The 24,717-nt window shown below is 48.2% G+C and overlaps 1 protein-coding gene across 4 annotated transcripts in view; it reads left to right on the top strand.

The window, feature by feature from the left end:
* TSPAN12 (tetraspanin 12) overlaps positions 1–24,717 on the top strand; it is a 326,891-nt gene that overhangs the window by 226,812 nt on the left and 75,362 nt on the right. For all 4 annotated transcript variants that reach the window (XM_085654151.1, XM_085654154.1, XM_085654152.1 and 1 more), the window contains one exon: positions 10,888–10,962. In XM_085654151.1, coding sequence (XP_085510277.1) covers positions 10,888–10,962 — 75 coding nt within the window. The remainder of the gene's footprint in view (positions 1–10,887; positions 10,963–24,717) is intronic.

Genomic DNA, 24,717 nt, shown 5'->3' with positions numbered 1-24,717 from the left:
TGTATTGACCTTTCTGATGTGCGCTCCCTTTGAGCCACTTCATAATTGTCCTTCGTCTTCTCACTCTTAAGACTGCTTTCCTGGTTGCTATAACCTCTGCTAGACGGGTGAGTGAGCTCCAGGCTCTCTCTTCTAAGCCTCCTTTCCTTTCAGTCCATCCGGACAAAGTTGTTCTCAGGACTCGTCCTTACTTTCTCCCAAAGGTGGTAACTGCCTTTCACATCGGCCAGTCTGTTACTCTGCCCACCTTCTTTCCGCCTCCGCATCCCTCGAAAGAGGAAGAGAGGCTCCACCGTCTGGACCCAAAGTGGGCACTGTCTTTCTATCTGGACTGCACCAAACCGTTCCGGGTGGACGACCAACTCTTTGTTGGCTACGGGGGCACTAAGCAGGGGCGGGCGGTGCACAAACGAACCATCTCTCGGGTCGTTTTGTGTATCACGGCCTGTTAATCCTTAGCTAAAAAGGAACCTCCTGTAGGGCTGAGGGCCCATTCCACTCAGGCCACAGCGGCGACTGCTGCCCTGGTCCGGGGAGTCCCCTTGCAGGACATCTGTCAGGCAGCAACGTGGGACTCGCTGCACACGTTTGCCAAACACTGTTGCCTGGACAGCCAAGTCCGGAGAGACAACTTTGGCCGTTCTGTTCTCCAGGACTTTCTGGTGTGATCTTGGTTCGCAGGCCCACCACCGGGGTTGGTATTGCTGGGGTATCTATTCTAAGGTGAGGAATCTAACTAACGTGTTTCTTTCAGATGAACAAGTTACTTACCTTCGGTAACAATATATCTGTAAGAAACATTAGTTAGTTAGATTCCTCACCGACCCATCCATCCTCCCCATTCTGCGAACCGATATCTAGGGTTGCGGTCATCCATTTCAGGGCGCTAGAATTTTTTGGCACCATGGTCGGTCTCTTGCATGGCTCTGCGTTCCTGGCGCGGAAAGCTATGTACAAGAACTGACATCTGCGCGCAAGGGCGGCGTCTAAGTACGGTGTCATCCCGGCGATCACAACGACACGGAGCCGCAGACGACGCCCAGCAATGTGTAAGGGTATTGCTAACAAATCTTTCCGGATCCAGCCTGACTCCTGGGGATATTCTAAGGTGAGGAATCTAACTAATGTTTCTTACAGATATATCGTTACCGAAGGTAAGTAACTTGTTACAGGTCCATTTGTTGTGCTCCTTGTGCACAGTCTGACACAGAGTAAAACTCACCAGTGCACAAACTATTGTCTCCTGAAGAAACTGGTGAGACTTTTCTATTTCCTCAGCACTTGTCATCAAAGCGCGCAATATCCATTGTCTGCGTTTGCATTACTGGTTTGGAGACATTAGCGATCCTCCTTGCTGACTACCATCTAAAACTGGTGCTGACATCCAAGAACTGTTTGTTTGATGTCAACCATTTTGAACTTGATTGCACAGCTGTATATCGGAAGGCGACCGCTACATGCAGCTTTTGGACTAGGGTTTCTCTGTGGGTCTAAACGTCGGGTGAGAGCTCACTGGAGCTCGAGGCTTTCTTTTCATTTATTGCTGGCCATTATAATGCATGTCTCGTTTAGTGTGTGTGCACGCTTAAGGTCGTAGTTTGTGCATAGGGTCCATATCAGTTGTAGGGCAGCCCTCCTTCCAGTTTATACTGCACTGTGTACCCATCTTTGGGGTGGTCATGGGTGTGGTGTACCCTGTCCTGAGAAGGTTTAGTGGGTGGTCGCTGACTCCCATTCAGTCTATGGTTCCCTTTGTACCATTTCTTTTTTTTTTTTTTTCACAGATTTTGGATGTGGCGTACCTTGTCGTGGTGAGGTTGTGTGTGCAGTCAGTAACTTAATTCAGTTTTTAGGGTGATGCTTACCCTGCTGTGTACCCTGTCATGGTGAGGTTGTATGGGCGGTCAGTGTTTGTTTAGAGTGTACTCATGCATGGGGAGGTTGCGAGAGCGGTGATTGCCCAATTCTAGTTTTGATTTTGTTAGAATAGAGTGTACCTATTTTGGGGAGGTTGTTGGAGCCAGTCAGTGCTCCAATTTAGTTTCCTAGGGTGATGAATACCCTATGGTGTACCCTGATTTGGGGAGGTAGAGTACGGTATACCCTGCGATGTACACCTACTCCAGCTACAGTTTAATTTTTGAGCAAAGAGTGAACCCATTTTGGGGGAGGTTGTGGTTTAATGGGTAGGTTAATGTTCTTTTTCTTTAGGTTGCGAGGGCAGTTAGCTCCCCAGATATTCTCCCTAGCATAAGTGTACCCTTTTACGGAAAGGTTGTGGGGACAGTGCATATCCCAAAGTCATGCCCAAGCAAACTTTGTTATCCCCCAAGGGAGGGGGATGGGGCATGCCTAGTTAGTATTCCTAGTAATCATTCTTCTATTTTTCATGATTTATTACACCTATTGTCATATGCATTTTGAAGTTTCTTTTCATGCTTATGTTATTCCTTATGTATCGTTTATAATTACATTACCACTATTGCACTCCTTTGCTGTTTTAATTGCCTAAGGAAAGAGGATGTGTCATAGACTAGTCTCTTGTCTCTTCCCTGCTGCCCCCCCCTTTGCAAAACCACAAAACGTTTTGGGCCCTTGCCTGTTGTGGGGACTTGGCCCACCCACGCAGATGAGGTACCAATTTTATTGGGAGACCTGGGGAAGCCCTGGGTGGTAGGAAATATGTCAGCCCGGTGATCCTACAACTTTCACACAGAAATTTGAGAGAGATGCTTTTTTTTCCAGCTAAATTTGAGGTTTGCAGGGGGATTCTGGGTAGGAAAACTTTGAGGGACCCACGCGAGCCATATCTCCCTGGACTCGGCCGGGTGTCTAGTTTTCTGAAATGTGTAGGGTTGGTAGGTTTCCCTAGAAGGCCACCGAGCCTGGGGCCGAAAATCCAGGTGCCCCTGTTGCAAAACCAGGTCGTTTTGAGATAGGTAATTTTGAAGTCCCCCACAGTACGATTTGGGTCGTTTCCTGTTGCGGCCACTATGCCTACCCACACAGGTGAGGTACCATTTTTATTGGGAGACCTGGGGTGGTAGGACATTTGTGGCGGCCCGGTGATCCCACAATTTTCCCACACAGAAAAGTGAGGGAAATGGGATTTGTTTTAGATAAATTTAAGGTTTGCAGGGGATTCTGGGTTGGAAAAAGTTGGGAGATCCACGCGAGCCACACCGGTGTCTAGTTTTCTGAAATGTCTGGGTTTGGTAGGTTTACTTGGACGCTGAGCCCGGGACCAAAAACCCAGGTGACCCCCTTTGAAAAACCAGGGTGTTTTGTGATAGGTGGGCACCTGTGATTTTGGTCCTGGGTTTTCAGACCTCTAGGGGAACCTAAAAAACCCAGACATTTCTGAAAACAAGACACCTGTGGGAGTCCAGGGAGGTGTGGCTTGCATTGATCCCCCAATTCTTTCTTTCCAAGAATTCTCTGCAAATCTCATTTGGCTAAAAAGTAATATTTTCCTCTAATATCTGTATGGGAAAGTTGTGGGATCATGGCACGGCACAAATTTCCTATCACTCAGCGTTCCCCGCTAGTCTCCCGATAAAAATGATACCTTACTTGTGTGGATGAGCCAAGTGCCTGTGACATGGAAGGCCCAAAAACGTGTGCAGATTGAGGGGGGGGTTCAGAACTGGTCCAAAAGGGAAGTTTGTTTATATGTTCTTAGGCTGACGCTACTTTGGGCACCCACAAAAGTAAGGTATCATTTTTCTCGGGAGACCAAGGGGAATGCAGGATAGTAGGAAATTTGTGCCTGGGCAAGTGATCCTACAACTTACCCACACAGAAATGTCAGGAAAATGTGACTTTGTAAGTAAATTTGAGGTTTGCTTTGGAATCTGGGTAAGAAAACGCTTGGGGATCCATGCAAGCCACACTGCCAGCTAAGTGTCAGTACGCACACACACACACCACCATATCCACGCACACCACCAACCAAGCAGGGCCGGACTGGAAACAGCAACCAGCCCTGGCCGTTTTCTGCTCGACTGGCCCTGGGAGGTAGGGGACGTGCTAGTAAAAAGCACAGTTCCCGCTTGTGTTACTGGTCCCCAATATTGCAGCACTGCTGCCAAACAGGCCCCCAGTGACAAAACTGCCCCCCACGGCTGTAAAACCGGCACCCACCCCTCTGGCCCAGCAGGGAAACGTACGGTGTCCGCTACGACCAGTCCGGACCTTCAGCCAAGCACCATCCATGCACACGACCAGCCAAGCACCAGTCCACGCACACCACCAGGCAAGTGCCAGTCCACCCACTCCATTAGCCAAGTGAAGGTCCACACACACCGACGGCACAATGCCAGCCAAAGGTCATTACACGCAGAACTCCAGTCAATCTCCAGTTTACGCACACACAAACTCTCTCTGGTTTATAGTGGATTTCTGCCCCCGCCTGGGTACAGATGAGAATAAAAATATCACAAACAGCCGAAATGTGTGCCTAAACAAAAAAAAAAAGCGACCCTTGCCTATGGGGCTTCTTACTTGCATGCCTATAAACATTTTTGGGAGTAGTAAGTCTATCATTTGTGGGCCTTTTATATTGTTACTTTAATTATTTGTGAGATCTTACTGGTTCAGTTTGTTTGTGGTATGTTTTTATTGGTTAGTTTTCTTTGCGTTCAAATTTTGTTTTCAGTTATAGCCTTTTATGGTGAACGCTGAGCACTGTTATGTTTAATAGGTATTTCTATAATTTTTATATTTCATGGTTTTAAATATGTATATTTTAATGTATATTTACGTTAGCAGTTGCAAGTATAGTTTTATTAACATTATGTATTGAAAGTTATTTTTTTGTGATTTATATTTTTTGTAGTCATGTAAAATGATAATGCTGTTAAAATATTTATATATTTAAAATGTTTTTGTTTTGTAGTTAAAATACATTTATTTTGGTGATATTAATATATTCAATATTGTTTGGTGATATTTTTGACTATCTGATTATTTAAAGTTTATGATATTTTTTGTTTACGATGGTTTTTGTTACCGCTATTGGTAAATCTTTTTGGGGGGTGCAGGGGGTTCTTGATATTTGTGTTTTTACGAGTTAGGTAGAGGAAGGCGATATTATTGTGAACAATATTTTTGTGAATTCAAATTGTGCATCAATGTGTCATTGATCCTGTCAGAGCACAGGCACAAAAAAATTACTGATTGCGTGTGGTATCAAGGGGAATAACTTGTGGAATTGGTCCATTACGCTGCTGTTTTGCCCGCATAACAGGGAATTTCAGCAACACCAGGACATAGTGCAGCTTGCACAAAACCTATGTTTGTAAACGGGCAGAAACAGTGTTCTCTCAAGTTTTCTGTTGCCCATTAAGTGTAATGCACCTGTAAGAATGTTGGGTGCATCACTAGAACACTGGAGGCCACTTGAGATGAGAGACGGATTCTTCGTGTACGTGGTGGGGTGGCTCTCCGGTGGGTGTTAATAAAGACACACACTTTCAACGTTATTACTGGCGACGATTTATGAAAATGTCACCCACCGAAAGAACCCAGCGTGCGGAGTTGATTGCTGCAAATGCATTATATATTTTGTAATGAGATCACCGATGAACAGGTCAGTTATTTGGTATTTTAAAAGAAACCTCTAATGTTTTGAGGCAACGTCCGTCGCTGTTTACTTGTCGATACTTTGCCAATCTTAAAGTTTAAAGCACTTTACCTGTTCTTGCTAAAACTACAATGGCAGTTAATGTTGTGACTGTTATAGTTTACGAGGCGAGCATTGTTTAAACTCTCTTCGAGATTGCGCGTGCCATTAATCTTCATAGAATGCGGAGAATTCAGCAGAGGACTGTGAAGACGTCACTACGCGGAGAATTCAGCAGAGGGCTGTGAAGTCGGCAAGACGCGAGCGGAATGCGCGCTGACTTCACAATACTTGCGTTCCTACCAGAAAGAGAAAAAAAATCTAGAATGCATCATCTCTGTGCGGAGACCATTTTTCACAAAGATCTCAGGTTATCATGTGATGAAAGAGTAATCACACATCATTCCAGGAGCAATCCACATTTGAGTCCTTTACTTAAAGGAAAAGAGGAACAAAACGGTTACAGCAGCAACAATGAAGCAGCTTATTTAAAATAAACAAAAAAAGAATTTTGCTCAACAGTTTTTAAAATAACTAAATCTCAACGGACTGAAGTTCATTTTTATGGTAACCGCTTCATCGTACATTCTTCAGTGGAGAACTGCAAGATGGTAATAATTTTAGTTATTTTATCTTTTTATGTTAGATTTTTTTAACCATTTTTGTGTTAATCTTTTATATTTATTGTTAGCTTGTTAAGAAGTTTTTACTTTCAGCATGGCTTCTGGTGGAATGAGTCAGCCACCACAATTTTTGTGTGAGCGTGGGGAACCTACCCTTCCCTGAAGAAGTGGAAACCTCTATTGGATTCATATTTAATTGCAATTGGGGGTGAAAAATTATCAGCAGCTATGAAACGACCCATCCTTTTGCACAATCTTGGAATTGAAGGGAGGAGAATATGATAGTTTAGATCCTGGGCCTATTGGTAGAGGAGTTGGTGAACCAGATGTTTATGAAATGTTCGTGTTACTGCTTCAGACACACTTTGGCGCTCGCATAAATGTTGCAATGGAGAGACACAAATTTTTCATGTGGGTATAGTCAAAAGGAGTGTTGGGAACTACGTGGCAGCACTTAAAACTTTAGCCTACACTTGCGAATTTGAACAGCTGACTGACTCACTCATACGTGATCAACTTGTCTGTTGCATGAATGACACTAGAATTCAAGAGCAATTACTTGCCAAAAATCCAAATTTAAAAAGCTATTAGTATTGTTGCAAGTGTAGAGAATACATCGAGCTGGGTGAAGGAAATGCGTTGTGCCATTACACCCAATGACCCAGTTGCTGCAGTAAATCTCAGTGAAGGTGGAAATATGGATCCAAATTTGCAAACAATTATTCAGAAGATCACTGGGAAACAAGAAAAAATGCCTATTAAAATTGAGAAACCAAAGTGGGATGCTTATGCAAGTAGAGATGCAAATCTGAGATGTCCTAAATGTGGCAGTCAAAGTCATGGTCCAATTTATCCGAATTGTTTTGCCAAAAGTGTTAATTGTGGGAAGAAAGGGCATTATGCACGAATGTGCAGGAATGTTAAAGTCGATTTCATCGATGAGGATGCAAATTACCCACAACAAATCATTCACCATATAACTGAAATGCATGGTGATGTCGTTCAGGATGTGAAGTTTTGATTCTGACTTGTAATAATGCCAAAATGTGACATCCAAATTGGACGTAGATCTGTTTCTGTCCTAGCTGATTCAGGTTCTCCTTATACATTTATAAAGGATAACATTTGGGACTGTACCTTTGGTAAAGATGATATCACTTTGTTACCGCCTGATATTAACCCTGTTGGTTATGGGGGGGGCAGAGTTTTGTTTTGATTGGCTATTCTGTTCAAACCATCTCGTTCAAGGGAAGAGAAACTGTTGGAAAAGTTTACTTCGCCAAAAGAGGTGACCATCTTCTCGGATGGCGTCACCAGAGAGATCTGGGTATCATTTTGAATCCAACCGCTTGTGAACAAGTAATGTTAGTCATGCAACAGAATGTGAATGTCGGCATAATTGAAAATTATCCTGCAGTTTTTAGTGACAAACGGGGGTTGCTAAAAGGATTCAAACACAAAATCTTAAAGACGAAAGCTCAATCAGTAGTTCACAAAGTGAGGACGGAACCTAATCTCATGATTGAAAAGTTACAAGAGGAGCTCAACTGACTGCTAGATATCGGGGTCATCGAAGAGATAGAATCCTCTGAATGGTTGGCTCCAATTCTTTTGGCGCCCAACGATAATGGTACTAAGATTAGGGTGTGTGTTGACTTCAGGAGTCTGAATACCTGCATCTGGGTGAACAGACAACTCCTGCCTAATAATAATGAAGCCCTTGCTAAATTGTATGGTGCCTCTGTTTTCAGCGTGATGGATTTATCAGCTTATCAGGTGTTACTACATGAAGAATCAAGAGCGTTGACCTCCTTTGTCACACCTTTGGGAGCTTTCAGATTTATCAGAATGCCATTTGGGTTAACCTCAGCCGCTGCTTGGTTCCAGAGGTTGATGGAGGTTTTAGCAGGGATAGCCTCAGTCCTTTTCTTTCAAGATGACCTACTTGTCTTTAGAAAAGACACAACCAGTCATGATGTTGTTTTAAACAAAGTTTTGTAGATACTACAAGAGTGGGGTTTAACACAAAAAAAAATGCAAACTCAGTTAGTTCTCTATCCTATCTTGGCCACACCGTTTCCAGTGAAGGTATCTGCCCCAAATTTGATTTGGCAGAAGCGATTTCACAAGCACTTCCACCAATCAACAAAGAACAAGTCAAACCGTTTCTTGGTCTTTCTGAGTACTATTCTAAGTTTATTCAGAATTTTGCGAGTTATACAACCTTTGAGACTGTTACTTCAAAAAGGCACAGATTTGTATGGACTGAGGATTGTGTATCTGCTTTTAACAAAGTTAAGAAAGTAATTTCCTGTATGCCTACTTTAAAACCACAGATGCAAGTGTGCGTGGTCTTGGTGCTGTCCTTGCACAGATTATTGATGGCTATGAAAGAGTGGTGGGTTTTGCTTCGCAATCGCTTAAAGGTGCAGAAGAACGCTATTTAGTTAGAGCGTGAAGCTCTAGCGTGTACTTGGGGCATCAATCCTTTTAGATTTTAGCTTTGGGATCTCCCTTTTCTTGTAAGGACGGATCATAAACCATTGGTTCACATGTTTGCTTGCAAGAAGTCTGGTGTCGTAAATGATGATTCTAGGAAAATCTTAAATTATTTTGTGGTCCATGGTTGTCCTTTATTTTCTGATGTTCCTCAGTTTGTGAAAGGATTTTGGAATGTGCTTGATGAATTATGCGTTGTAGGTGAGAATCTCTATAGGAGTGAGAGATTAGTTCCTCCCATCTGTTTGTATGAGAAAATCATCAATCTTGCTCATGAAGGGCATCTCGGGCACTGTCTAACCAAGTCCAGAGTTAGAGAATCATACTGGTGGCCTTAAGTAGACTGACAAGTTGAGGAAGTGGTCAGAGACTGTATTCTATGTGCAGATAATGACAAATCCAAGAAAGTAACAGCAACTCCTCTTTCTCCAGTGGAGTTACCAGACCAACCATGGACTAAACTAGCTTTAGATATTGTGGGGCCCTTTGACTTATTAGCGCCCAGTGAGAGATTTGTGGTTGTTTTGGTTGATTACACTTCCAAATGGGTTTCTGCTTGCTGCATGGGATCTGTTATCACAAAAAACATAATTGAATTTCTCAGAGATTTGTTTGTGAAGGCATACCTGATGTTATGGTTACCGACAATGGGGTGCAATCTACTTCTTTAGAGATTGAAGAGTTTTTTATAAAGATCTCTATTACTCCCCACCGCACAGCTCTTTATGCACCACAGGCCAATTAGGTTGTCGAGAGCATGAATAGACTTGTTAGAGCTAGTGCTCAAACTGCTGTTGAAACTAACCTGTCTTGTTAAAAAAAAAAAAAAAAAAGTTTACATGAAAAATTGTCGGCACACAGCAATGCGCCCAACAGTGTCACTGGTGTGACACCTTTTAAGAAACTCTGAGGTAGATTAGCGGGATCTAAACTCACTCCACTGTGGTTGCGAGGTAAGAAGACGCTACAAAATAGTGAGTCTAGACTAAGATTAAAGAGATACCAGGAAATGTACAAGTAAAGGTACAATGAAAAAAAGGGGTTAAAGTGTTTGGAATGTGGGAGATATGGTGTTTATTAAGAAAGCTGTATGGTCTCCAAAAGGGGAAACTAAGTATATGGGTCCCAGACGCATTGTGAAAGTCATGAAAAATGTTGTAATGCTAAATGGTGGAGATATTTGGAGCATGTCATCTTTCTAAAGGTGAAGGAGTTGTAGACTCTAACAGGAAGGTGACTGTACATGATAGAGTTCAATCTGAACAATTGTTTGCAGAAAGGAGAGTGAGGAAATCACTATTGTATCTTAATGATTACATTCTTAAGTAGTGTTTATTAATATTGTATTTAAATGTTATTTCTTGCTGTTTGATTACATTCTGGTGTCATGGTTATGAACACTGTTTTTAAATGCTTAATAATTGTTCCATGTTCAATCTCTTTTTTTCTTTCCCTATTCCCTTTTCTTCCAATTTTTATCATTATCATTTTTGTGAAGGGAAGATGTGTTGTATCTTGCCCTTTCAGTGTGATGCCCCTGTAAGAATGTTAGGTGCATCACTAGAACACTGGAGGCCACGGATGAGACACAGATTCTTCGTGTACCGTGGTGTGGTGGCTCTCCGGTGGGTGTTAATAAAGACACATACTTTCAACGGTATTACGTTGTCAACTCGCTTAATTATTTTCAATTCCACGTCACTCAGAATGAGGCTGTTTGTTGAAATAACTGAATTGACTGCCTCCTATAGTATAACCCAAACTTATAGAAAAAGTGACTGAATAAATGAAGAAGCTTGTAATTTCCAGATCCTTCGTATTTTTGCTCAATATGTTTTCCAAATTGTAGGTCCTTCTCTGATTTGGTTTATTGCTACATGTACTAAGTCATCTTGGAAAAGAATCATGGAAGCTATTTTAGTAGCCAGCTTGTTACATAACTTATAACGTACACGTTTTGTCTGGAGACAGTTAATATGGAAACATTTAGTAGTGTGTTCCAAGACGCCAAATTGTGAAAGATAGCTCATGAAATTGTAAAAAGTAATTTCTTTCCATGCTGCTTTTCCTAATGTGCTCAGGGCTGCAGCTATAATTTTGTGACTTGATAACATTTATCTAGTTGTCCTAATTTTTTTTCAGTATGTTGGGAGCCTGCTGGTGATGCTATCCATCGAGCTAGCCTGTGGTGTATGGACATCCGAACAGGAAATCCCGGTTAGAGACAAAGTTAACCCTAAATATTGTTATGTACTGATTAATTTAAACAGATTGAAAGGCTTTTAATTTAGTCTTGTTCATTGATTTCAGCATTTTTGCAAATTCCTTTTGGTGTGAAGCATGAAAGGTTTACCTTGACAACAGTATTGTACAGTTTATCCTTATTACACACAGGATAACGTAAATTCTCCAGTATTTGGGGTGTCTTTCATAGATTCACATGCCTGAATCATTCCCCGTCGTCTGAGTGGGAGTCCCACGGTACATAAAAAAGCAATAATTATGCCTATACCAAACGAAAAACCTTGGTAACCTGAACCAGGAAGTAAAGTAGCCTAAGCTACAAGGGAAAGAACTTCCACAGCTATGACCATCACTGTCATTATATACAGTCCAAACTGCAGCCAATCAGGCGACAGCACCCACCAGAATGTTCTCCTCAGAGGCTCAGGCTGTCAGATTTTCTACCGCACGTCGTGTGAAGGGAGTCTCCCTGAGCTCTGCTCAGTTCTTTAAGTTTCTGCTGTTTCTACAACTTCTAGGATGTCAACTACAAAGAAATCACTCTTCAGATCTTGTGAGTCCTGCGGAAAGCTTAGGCTTTTTTCTGAAGACCCTCACAAAAAATGCATCTATTGCCTCTATCCTGATCATGAGGTGAAGGAGTGCAAGATTTGCCGTACCTTCTCTCAAAAGACCTTAAGAGATAGAGAGGGACGCCTTCTTCTGTGGCTACAGAAGCTTAAGGATAAAGATGCTCCTTTATCAGAGATAGAAACTGCCTCTGGATCCTCTATCTCGTCCAGAAAAAGGGTGGCTGAGGAAGAATCTTCTTCTACTGGGGCAAAGGTGTCGAGGAGAGCCCAGTCTGTTAAGGGCTCGGGCAGTCTTCGTCTTCATCTAAGAAGACATCTCCACCTTCAGGATCCAAGCCCTCTACGCCCCCTGGGAAAACAGGAAAAACCCAGCCAGCTAAGAGTTTTCCTGACAAGAAATCACCTCAGGTGAGATTGCCGTCGTCGACGGCGCCGTCGACGGCAGTGGCGTCGACAGTTATTATCGTCGACGCGATTTCAACGTCGACGATTACATTCTCGTCACCGAGACCTACAATGATAATGTCATCGGCTTCATCGCCGTCGACGCTGGTTTCGGTGAGTGTAAAACCCATCTCGTCGACGAGGGAAGTGTCATCTCTCGTCTCCGTTCCGTCGACGGTAAGAATCAAGAAGCTGGCTCCGCCGACTACTTCGTCGACGTCTACTCCGTCGACGAAGATTGTGGCACCGTCGACTGTTGCATCGTCGACGAAGAAAACCCCGTCGACGAAGATGGACGCGTCGACGCCCTCGTCGTCGAAGACTACCTCGTCGACGAAGACGACCTCGTCGACGGCACCACCGTCGATGAAGGTTGCCTCGTCGTCGGCACCGTCGTCGGCGAAGATTGTCCCATCGTCGACGGATGCCATCTCGTTGACAAACAGCCTCGTCATCGAAAATGGCTGTAACGTCAGGATTCGTTCCGTCGACACGAGTGTTACCACCTTCACTATCTACCTGCATGGATATGCAGGTATGGACTGCGACTCCGTCGTCTGTCGTGTTTGATCAAAAGTCACCAGCATCATCAAGACATGAGGGGAGGGGGAGGAGCCAAGATGGCGACCGGAGCAGACGCTTGAGCGCCCGGCTCCGTCGGCCCGTGGCCTCGGACTACTATCCTGATGCCCATCCTCGCCGATTCTCGAGGCGCGACGTGTGCGAAGACGCGCTGACCGCGCTGTCGCTTTCCCGGAGTCTCAGCCCGCCCGGATGCCCGAGTTCTGGGTGCTTTTGTCCTCTGCACTGAAACCCGGCGCCATTCTGGCCTTTGCCGGCCCCCTGGAAGCTCCGCAGTCACCGGACCAGCTAGCGCTAACCGGGGCCCCGCGGTCCCGATCTCACCCCGCACCACAGATCGTTGCCGGATGAGCCCGGGGAGGGCCGGCTGGACACCTTCTGCACCCTGTGCCTGAGGGGCTGGAGCTGTGGGGTGGGCCCCGGTGCGGCGGGTCTCCTGCCCCGCTCTGAGGGCCGCGCTGTGAGAGGCTGCTGCCCTCTTCACCTATTGCCTAGCCGGCGGCGAAGGGTACCCTGCGGGAAGAGAAGCGACTGTCTGCCTTTCCTGTTGCGGCGTAGACCTGAGGGGAATTGACTCCTTGCCGCGACCCCCCCCCCCCCCCCCCCCCGGGCCATTGCAACGTACAGCGGCGAAACATGGTGTTGAGTGCCTGCTCGCGGCTGGGGGGTGATACTCCGGTCTCGCCCACCGCCCACTTCGCCCTCCCTCTTCTGGGCACCAGCTCCGCAGTGCCGTCCCGGATCGCTGCCGATGTGGGGGCCCAGCTTCCGCTGACATGCGGCTCCGTTCTGGCTGTCCTGCGGGACTTTCAACTACAGATGTGCGCTGGCCTGCAGGCGCTGAGTGAGCGGTTTGACCCCATACTGCCGGCTGCGGGTCGTGAGCGCTCTGTTTGTCATCCACAGGGCGTGGGTCTCCCGGTGCTTTTGTCCTCTTGCGGGGACGCAACGGCGGTGTATGATTGTGCTACACTGGTGCCTTCATCTGGCGTTCCCGGCACCCGGGGTCTACCGCTCTCCACCTCAACTGCGGATGCTTTGTCCCCCTGGTCATGGCTGCCTGCTTCATTGTTGCCTGCCTCACCGCATCCGCAAGAATATCCTGCTGAGCGATACCTAACGGCTTCGAGGAACCGTCCGCGGTGGCCTACTGCTTCCTTGTTGTGGATCTCCTGTACTTCACTTGCCAGGTTTGGATGTTATGTGGTGCAAAGAGGGACCTCAATCGATGGTCGGCGGCCATTTCGTGATCCTACTTCACCATCCTCTCACAGGCGGCCATCTTGTCTTTGTCTGCTCGGGACACGGGGCCTTCATGTAGGGGCTGGTTTAATCCCAAGCCCGCGATCGGGCCAGGGCTAGACTGACTTCTATCGCCATGGTTCATGGACGGGCTGGCCTGGGACTGGAACTGTATGTATGTTTTGTGCGCGCTCGTCGCGACTTGTGTCCCTTTGCTTAAACAGTGGTGCCATGGTATCTTCGCATGCCGTTTTTTGGCGTAGTGGGCTCTCAGTGTGTGGAGGCCATAACTGGCTGATGGTTTGGGGCGCTCTGGTGTCCCGTGGGCTCCTCCCCGCCTTCTTTTCTGTTTTCTTCATTTCTTTACTCTATTCCTACTTTCTCTCTTCTCTATATTTCGGGTTCCTTGGGCGACCGGCACTATGCTGGGGGGGGGGGGGGGGGTAGGCCGTAGCCTCCGCATTGGTGTAGGGTGGGGGGTAATATTCTCTGTTCTTAATTAGTTCTATGGGCCTTTCTTCTTCTATGTCTCTGCGCTCTACTTTCTCCGATTCGGGGTCCGGGTGTGGGGTGGATCGAGTGGGGGCGACCTTGGAGGGGTGCGTACTTGCTCATGTGACTATCCTGTTATATCTCTGCACCGCCTCACTGCTTGAGATTTTACTTCCATTGATGTTTTTACTGATGTTGCTGCTCTCCCGTGTGGTGAAGGTTTTTTGCGGACTCGAATCTCCTTTGTTCTTATCCTTCACTGACTTTTTTTTCCTTGATAAAATTATCAAAAAAACTTAAAATTAACCTTCACCGCTCCTTCCCCGGGTGTCAAAGCTATTTCCAGTATGTGACTCCTAACTCGCTGTTAATCCTGACCGTTGACGCACGGGGGCTGTAATGTGGGTATTAGTGCTTCACTGTAACGTGGCCGGCCTGACGGTTGTAGGCCCGTATTTGTTCTTTTAAGATGCACGAATAAAGGTTTTAAAAAAAAAAAAAAAAAAGTCACCAGCATCTACGCTTCTACAGCGTAGAGGATCGTCTTTAGAGGCTATATCTCCTCTAAAATTACCGGCGCAACTTTTACAATCTGAGGATAACGACTCCGAAGAAGATGAGAGATTTCGGACTGCAAGGAGTCCATCGGAGCTTCTCATCAAATATCAAGATGAGGATGATGAGGATGAACAATACGAACATCCTAATATGGAACCACAGCCAACACCACCTGCACCAGTGCCGTCTGGTCAAATGCCGTCGGAACTACTTGATAATCTGCAGTATATGTTGCAAGATTACTATAGACGTTTTCCTCCTTCGGAAACGGCGGAATCTCTTCCGGCTACACCCAGACCACGAGTACAGTTGTCGCTCCAGTCACCAAGACCACCTTCTCCGTTGCCATCTCGGCAATTGCAGGTTTCAGACGATGAAAGGGAGGAAGGAGAGGTAGATGATCAATCTATCATGTCGGAGTGGGATAATTACCAAGTACAAACTCCTTCTCCAAGTGCTCCAGCTCCGGTGGACTCTTCCCCCGGTGGACATTGGGAATTTCCACTCACTGATGGAAAGAGCGACCAAGAGATTCCTGATTCCCATGGAAACAAAGGAAGATGACTGCTTCCTATATGACTTCAAGGACCAACCAAGGAAGCAGGTTCGGGCAATCCCAATCATTGACTTTATTTGGAAAGAGGGATTGAGACTGATGGCTACCCCTAATTCTCTTCCAGCAGTGTTACCAAGGCTGGACAAGAAATATAGAGCCCCAAGTAATTCACCAGCATGCCTGATTGGTCAACCTAAGGCAGACTCGGTTATAGCACAAGCAGCTCAGAGACGGGCTAGAAATCCCTCAACACCCATATCCGCTCCACCTGATAGAGATGGTAGAAGGTTGGATGCAATAGGAAAGAAAGTGTCTACGATGGCAGCCACCACAGTTCGGGCTGCGAACTCCCTGGCGATTTTAGGGCGATACGACCGCCAGATGTGGTCCGACATCTCTCCTTTCCTCTACATGTTACCGGAGCCTTCAAAATCCGAGGCTATATAGATCCTGCAGGAAGGAGAGTATGCGTCTGCGGAAATCATCGACGCAGCAGTGGATGTGGCATCAACTGGTTTCAGGCAGCTGGCAGGAGCCGCAGTGCTGAGAAGGCAGGGCTGGCTGAAGTCCACTTCGTTTCGCCAGGAGGTGCAGTCTAAAATTATAGACATGCCATTTGATGGCGAATCCTTGTTCGGTGCACATGTAGATGAAGCGCTACAGGCAATAAAGAAGGATACGGAGACTGCAAGGTCCCTGGGTAGTTTGCAATTCCGAAAATCTACCTTCCGCGGAGCCAGAGGACGTGGATCCTTCTCTAGCAGGGGAGGTAATAACCAGCAGCGTTCCTTTCAAACCTCTCAGTATAACCAAAGATCTCAGAATTATCGCCAACAGTATTACGGACAGCGAAATCAACAATATTCGCAGTCGCGTAAGAAGCAGTCCTTTCGCGGACGAGAGTCTGGTAAGAAGCAATGAGTTCAGCCACCTGCCACCATCTCTACCGTTCCCACGTACAAGAATCGGAGGTCAAATATCCCACTTTTATTCAAATTGGTCCAAGATTACCTCAGACAAGTGGGTATTAGATATAATATCCAGAGGACATGCTCTGGAATTCACAAAAATTCCGCCAAATTCTCCTCCCAAAGGTCCACCCCCTGCTCATCTCAAGGAGCTTTTTTCCCAAATAAATTTGATGATTCAAAAAGGAGCAATAGAAAAAGTCCCTCTCTTACAAAAGGGAACGGGCTTTTACTCAAGATTTTTCCTCATCCGGAAAAAATCAGGAGAGTGGCGTCCAATTCTCGACCTTCGCGCCCTCAACCAATTCCTAAAGAAAATGTCGTTCCGGATGTTGACGCTCCAAGAAATTCTGCAGTTGCTTTCGATGGGAGATTACATGGCCACCCTCGACCTGCAGGACGCCTATTTTCACGTACCAATCCTACCAAGGCACAGAAAATATCTACGGTTCAGAGTGGCTGGCAGGGATTTCCAATTCAAAGTCCTCCCATTTGGACTCCGTTCTGCACCCAGAGTCTTCACAAAGGTCATAGCGCCAGTGACTGCGCATCTCCGTCTGCAGGGAGTTCAGATATTCCCGTACCTGGACGACTGTCTTATCAAGGCAAGTTCCGCCAAGGTAGCAGCCGAGCATGTTCAGAAATGCCTTTTACTCTTCCAATCCCTGGGTCTATCAACAAATCTGGAGAAATCACATCTTATTCCTTCGCAAAGAAGAACGTTTCTAGGAGCGACGTTGAACACGGATCTGGTCAAAGCCTTCGTATCAAAAGAAAGGCAAACCAAAATATGCAATCTTGCGCGCTCTCTAAAATCAAGAGTGCGTTTCAGTCCGTGTATACAAATCCTTCCTAGGGATGATTTCGTCTGGCATTCATCTCATTCCCAACTGTCGGTACAGAATGAGACCGTTGCAGGAGGAACTCAATCTGCAATGGCTTCAGATCACAGGGTCATTCGAGGATCTCATTCACATCACCCCACGAATGCGAGAGGCCTTTCAATGGTGGAGTCAGATGAACCACTTGAAAGAGGGTTGCCCATTTCTGGTCGAAATGCCGGAGTTCACAGTCACCACAGACTCATCCCTCGAGGGTTGGGGAGCGCACCTTCAAGGAATGACAATCAATGGCAGGTGGACTCTAGAACAAAGAAAGTGGCATATCAACCTGCTAGAACTGCGAGCCATATTCCTGGCTCTAAAATCCTTCCAGACCATCATCCGAGGAGCATGCATACTTGTAAGAACAGACAACACTTCAAGTGTGCATTACGTGAACAAACAAGGCGGGACGAGGTCAGCCCTCCTATCCCAGCAAGTGCAAGAGATTTGGGATTGGGTGATCCGCCACAAGATCAACTTCAAAGCCATTCACGTCCCGGGAATCACGAATGTTCTGGCGGATTCCCTCAGCAGGACCACAACGTCGAATCACGAATGGGAGTTACACCAACCATTCCTAGACGAAGTGTTTCACGAATGGGGGCATCCCGATATAGACCTCTTTGCGACCAGCCAGAACCGCAAATGCCCATTCTTCGCAAGCTGGGCTCCCCACAAGGACTCGCTGGGGAATGCCTTTTCGATGAATTGGTCGCAAATATATGCTTACGCCTTTCCACCGATCCCGTTGGTTCCAAGAGTTCTGCGCAAGATCAAACAACAGCCTTGCCGCATGATCTTAATTGCTCCTAGGTGGCCCCGCCAGTACTGGTTCACAGAGCTTCTCCTCCTTTCGGAGGCAGAGCCCATACAATTTCGACCAATTCCACATCTTCTGACCCTTCAGAACAGTCAAATTTGTCATCCGGACCCAGCATCGCTGAGATTAGCGGCATGGCTCCTCAACAGCTTGAATTTGCACACCTAGATATCCCTCCAGACTGCCAAGAGGTTTTGGCCAATGCTCGAGCACCAGCAACTGTTAAGACCTACAAACTAAAGTGGAAGAGGTTTTGCATGTGGTGTCAATCCGTTAATCTCCATCCGATCCACGCAAAACCGGAACAACTTCTGCCTTTCTTACTACAATTGGCGAGGTCTGGTCTTTCCCACTACTTTGAAGGTGTTCTTGGCTGCAATTTCAAGATTCCGACAGGATGGTACTAACTCTCTCTATTCCAACAGAGTCATCCAACAATTTTTTTAAGGGGCTATTTAGGATGTTTCCGCCTATTCGGCGTCCGCCTCCTTCTTGGCACCTTAATATAGTGCTTTCACAACTAATGAGGCATCCTTTCGAGCCCATCCACAAGGCGGATCTAAAGTTCCTTTCGTGGAAGGTTTCTTTATTATTGGCTCTAACTTCTACAAGAAGGGTTAGTGACCTTCAAGCGTTCACTATTCATCCACCCTTTCTGCAATTCACATCTGATTCTGTGGTGCTGCACACTAATCCAAAATTTATGCCAAAGGTCCCGACGGATTTCCATCTTAATGAACCCATAGTTTTGAAAACTTTCTTTCCAAATCCGCAAACAGCTGCAGAAAGGGCCTTGCATTCCCTAGACATCAAGAGATGTCTGAAGTTTTACTTACAACGTACAGCACCGCTGCGCAAATCGGACCAGCTCTTGGTAGCTTATGGCAGACCACGTCCAGGCCATTCAGTATCAAAGCCAACCATAGCTCGTTGGATCTCAGCTGCAATTTGTTTATGCCATGATCAGGCTGGAAGACCACTACAAGCGACCCCAAGAGCACACTCTACGAGAGCAATCTCGTCATCTACTGCTCTTTTCGCCGGTGTGCCTCTTCACCAGATCTGTAAAGCGGCAACATGGTCCAGCTGCCATACGTTTACCAGACACTACTGTTTGGAAGCTGCAAGTGATGCGTATGGTTCAGTGGGACAAGCTGTTCTACCTAATCTTTTCAAATAAGGTGAGCCTCTGTTCTCCCTCCTCCGCTATGCTTTTATAAGATGCTTTTTGTGATGTGAAATTGTTTTGCATAAATTGAAACACATGTGTATTTCTGTATGGTTATACTGTTTCATAATGTATATGGTATATATATATATATATATATATATATATATATATGTGTGGCGTCTTATGAGCAAAAGGTTATGTACTGCTATCTACTCTGATTCAGGCATGTGAATCTATGAAAGACACCCCAAATACTGGAGAAGAACAATAGTTACTTACCTTTAATCTGTGGTTCTCCAGTATTGGTGTCTTTCATAGATTCACATGCAACCCGCCCACCTCCCCTCAGAGGTTTTTTTAGGCTATGGTATATTACTTCACTCCTGTGCGAGAAAATCTGACAGCCTGAGCCTCTGAGGAGAACATTCTGGTGGGTGCTGTCGCCTGATTGGCTGCAGTTTGGACTGTATATAATGACAGTGATAGTCATAGCTGTGGAAGTTTTTTCCCTTGTAGCTTAGGCTACTTTACTTCCTGGTTCAGGTTACCAAGGTTTTTCGTTTGGTATAGGCATAATTATTGCTTTTTTATGTACCGTGGGACTCCCACTCCGACGACGGGGAATGATTCAGGCATGTGATTCAGGCATGTGAATCTATGAAAGACACCAATACTGGAGAACCACAGATTACAGGTAAGTAACTATTGTTCTTCAGTTCTGGAATTCCTCCCTTGTTACCTGCCGGGAAGCACGGATGTATTTCTTGTCATGTTCATTCTCATTCTTTTGGTTTTTAAAAAAATATATTTTTATTAAGTTTTTCTATAATCAACAATCACAATTTGCACATAGCACTATACTTTACATGGGAGAAACATTGATCAGGAAACCAAATAGTTTATCCCCAAAATCTATCAACATAAACATCTTCCCAAAACAGTCTCCTTATTTTGAAACCTCCTCCTTCCAACTCCTAATAGGTTCCCATATACGCTTGCCTAGAATTCTGCACTTTGTCCCCTTTCTATCATATATCCCTTTTTCCAGGTTATATGCTGACAACAATCTAGCTAACCATTGATGGAATGTTGGAGCTGCCTTATCCAACCATGCTGATGTGACGCAGATTCTAAAGACTGACATAGCCACAAACAAAAAATAAGATGAACCACCCTGCTCGTTTCCCCCTCCTACCCCAAGGAGAATCCATGCTGGCGTAAGAACAACATTTATTCCTAAATTTGCATCTAAAAAAGATTCAATAGCCTTAATCAACAAATTAAGATGAGGACACAACGCGAACATGTGGACAATATCAGCCTCACTACTGTCACACCGGGGGCACGTAATTCCTGTCGTTCCCCCCCCCCCCCCCCATTGAGCGATCCTATCGGGTGTATGGTAAAGTGAATAAATCGTCTTATAATGTTGGGCCTGTAATGCTGCAGAGCAGAGTATTCATGATCTGAAAGAAACACGTTAGTTAGATTCCTCACCTTAGAATATCCCCAGGCGTCAGACTGGATCCGGAAGATTTTTAGTCAGCAATACCCCTTGCGCGTCGCTAGGCGTCGTCTGCGGCTCCGCGTCCGTCGTCGGCGTCGTGCGCCGGAATGACGTCGTCGGAGTACTTAGACGCCGCCCTCGCGCGCTGACGTTAGTTCTTCTTTTTTCCGCGCCAGTAAGCGCAGATCCGGGAGAGCTACCCCTTTAGTCAATTTTTGACTAGTTTTTTGATCCTTTTTGTTCCTGTCAATCGACTCCGGTGCCGGTAGGATGCCTGGTTTTAAAGCCTGTGCTGACTGTGACCGCCTGATGTCGGTTACGGACCATCACCGCCGGTGCCTGTACTGCTTGGGCCTCGACCATGACACGGAGTCGTGTTCCGACTGCAAGGCCCTGACCTCGAAGGCTAGACGGGAGCGGTCCCGTAAGCTTCTCGAGATCCGCCACTCTGCTCCACGCGTCGCTCGATCCCGGTCCAGGAGGAGGTCCAAGGATCGGTCGCGGAGCCGCAGCCGACTTCACCATCGGTCGTCGGGATCCAAGTCTTCGGGTAAGTCGAAGCACTCCAAGAAGTCCAAGAGGCGACACCGCTCTTCGGACTCCCCTCGCCGGTCGCGCGACTCGGCCGAGGGTCAGGGTGGTTCCACCCCCGCGGCTCCGGCGGAGCTGCAGGCGCCGCGCACGTCCCCATACCCTCCGGTCCCTGGGACTGATGCGACGCCGGCGGAGGTCAGTGCCTTCCTCTCGGCCATGAGGAGCCTGGCTCCGCCGTCGACACCCGCTGGTGCGCCTTCGGGCCCCGTGGACCCGACTGGGCTGCCTTGCCTGCCGGTGGCTCCGGCCCTGGCGCCGTTGACGGCTCCGGCCTCGACGCCGCAAGTGCCCGAGGGACCCGTTCTCGAGTCCCCGTCGACGCCGGTCGACCTCGTCACGCCTCCTCCGCCGGCGTCGACACCGGTACCACCCCCGACGCCGACGTCGACTCCGCTCGATGTCGTGCCCCAGTTCAGTCCCGCTCCGGGCCCGGCGCCGGTCCGGCGTCGATGGACGCCGAGATCGACGCCGCTAGAGACACATTTTGTCTACCGCCCGGCTCCGTTACTTTCTCCTCTACACCAGGAGTCCGATGATGGGGACTACTGGGAGGGATCCGAGGATCCTATGGCCGCTCAGGCCCAACTGTCCCAGGACTGGGCAGATGAACTGGGGGAGGCCAGTGGTCTGGATACCTCGCCAGACACTGGATTCATCTCTCCTCCGACTGTGGCGTCGGAGGAGGGTGCTGCTTTCTCCGTGGTGCTGCGCAAGGCGGCCGCAGCCCTTGGGCTCGAGCTACCTGCCGTGGCTGTGAGGACGAACGTCCTCACTGAGGTGCTTCAGACTGCAGCAAGCTCCACTGAGCCTCTACTGCCGTTCAATGAGGCCCTCACTGACGTTCTACAGGGCACCTGGTCCAAGCCCTCCACAGTTCCTCCTGTGGACAGGAACGTCGCCAGGCGCCACCGCCCTGCTCCGGGCGACCCCAGTTTTCTGTCCCAACACCCTACCCCTGAGAGCCTGGTTATCCAGGCCTCCACCTCCCAATCCTCTTTCCCGACCGCCCCGCCGGACCGGGATTCCAAGAGACTAGAGCAGTTTGGCAAGAAGCTGTTCTCTTCCCTTAGTTTGGGCCTTCGGTCTTTGAACACCGCTTGTCTCTTGGACCGTTATTCCCACTCTCTGTGGGATGCGGTGGAGGACGCGCTGCCCCTGTGTCCGGAGGAGGTCTGGACACGACTTACCCAGGCTCTGGCCGATGGGAGGGATGCAACGCGACATGCTATAAGATGTGGGCTTGACACCACGGACTCGCTGGGTAGGGCCATTTCTACCTCCGTGGCGCTTCGACGTCACGCCTGGCTGCGGTCCACGTCCTTTTCGGGTGATGTCCAGAGCTCTCTCATGGACATGCCCTTTGATGGCACTCGCCTTTTTGGCGAGAAAGCAGACAGTGCGCTGAATCGCTTTAAGGACTCCCGGGCTACGGCCAAGTCCTTGGGCCTCTCGGCCCCGCGGTCACAAACTTCCGCCTTTCGCCCCTTTCGTGGCCAAGGAAGGGGTGCCTCCTCACGTACGCCTAGCCACCAGCCGCAGAACCAACCTGCTCGCGGTCGCGGACGTGGTTTCCGCCGAGGCGGTTCTGGAGGACGACTAGGTCAGTCCACATCCACCCCGGCAGCATCCGCCTCAAAACCTTCCTAGTCCGAGCTTTCAGGCCCATTCCACGCCAGTGGGCGGCAGAGTTCGCCATCACCTGCTCCACTGGCGGTCCATCACATCGGACAGGTGGATGCTGCAAATCGTCCGAAGGGGCTACTCCCTCCCCTTCGAGACGACCCCTCCAGCCATGCCACCGCAGCACCACCGTATCTCGGGGGATCATTTGAATCTTTTCCACGAGGAAGTTTCGGCCCTCTTGGCCAAGGGGGCCGTCGAGCACGTTCGGAGTCCAGAAGTAGGTCGTGGTTGTTATTCCCACTACTTTCTGGTTCCCAAGAAGGGCAAAGGGGGCCTACGCCCTATCTTGGACCTCCGGAACGTCAATGCCTTCCTCTGGAAGGAAAGGTTCAAGATGTTGACTTTGGCTCAGGTTCTAGCTGCCCTAGACCCCGGAGACTGGATGGTAGCGTTGGACTTGCAGGACTCATATTTCCACATCCCCGTCCTGCCGGCCCACCGGCGTTACCTGCGGTTCACGGTGGGCCAAGAGCACTTTCAGTTTACCGTGCTCCCCTTCGGCCTCAACAGTGCCCCTCGGGTGTTCACGAAAGTGATGGCGGTGGTCGCAGCTCATCTTCACAGATCAGGGGTTCCAGTCTTCCCCTATCTCGACGACTGGTTGTTGAAGGCGGACTCGCCCCAGGCAGTCGTCTCCCACCTCCAGACTACGGCGGATCTCCTGCATTTGCTGGGGTTTTCCATCAACGTGCCGAAGTCACAACCGAGTCACTCTCAGAAGCTCCTCTTCATCGGAGCGGTTCTCGATTCGGCGCAGTTCCGGGTCTATCCACCGGAACAGCGGGTCCGGGATATACAGGCCCTGATTCCCATCTTTCGGCCTCTATCCTGGGTTTCGGTCAGGCTAGTGTTGCGGCTTCTGGGGCTGATGGCCTCCGGCATCCTACTAGTGCATCACGCCAGGCGGCGCATGCGGGCTCTGCAGTGGGCCCTGAAGTTTCAGTGGGCCCAGCATCACGGCAACCTGTCCGACCATGTCTTGATCTCGGAGGGCACTGCACAGCAGTTGCAGTGGTGGCTCACGGACCGCGATTGGGTCATGGGCAGAAGCCTCTCCCTTCCCCAACCGGAGCATGTCGTAGTGACGGATGCGTCCCTCCTGGGATGGGGTAGCCATATGGGGGAGGCGGAGATCAGAGGCCTCTGGTCTCCGGCGGAGTCTCGTCTCCACATCAACCTGTTGGAGTTGAGAGCGATCCGACTTGCACTGAAAGCCTTCCTTCCCTCTGTCCGGGGAAGTGTCGTGCAGGTGTTCACGGACAACACCACCGCCATGTGGTATTGCAACAAACAGGGCGGGGTGGGGTCGTGGACCCTTTGTCAGGAGGCCCTGCGCCTCTGGACGTGGCTGGAACACCAGGGCGTCACCCTGGTGGTTCAACATCTGGCGGGCTCTCTGAACGCCAGAGCGGACGAACTCAGCCGCCGGTGCATGATGGATCACGAATGGCGTCTGAACTCCGAAGTGGCGCAAGGTCTCTTTCAGCAGTGGGGAGAGCCTTGGTTAGATCTATTCGCCACCGAAGAGAACGCGCAATGTCAGCAGTTCTGCGCGTTGGGATTTCCAAGGCGGCACTCGCTCGGCGACGCATTTCGTCACGAGTGGAGTTGCGGTCTGTTTTACGCCTTTCCGCCTATACCACTTCTGCCCAGAG

Source organism: Triturus cristatus, chromosome 4_1 (assembly GCF_964204655.1).
Source record: "Triturus cristatus chromosome 4_1, aTriCri1.1, whole genome shotgun sequence".
NCBI lineage: Eukaryota > Metazoa > Chordata > Amphibia > Caudata > Salamandridae > Triturus > Triturus cristatus.
This window is presented reverse-complemented; position numbering and strand designations above follow the sequence as displayed.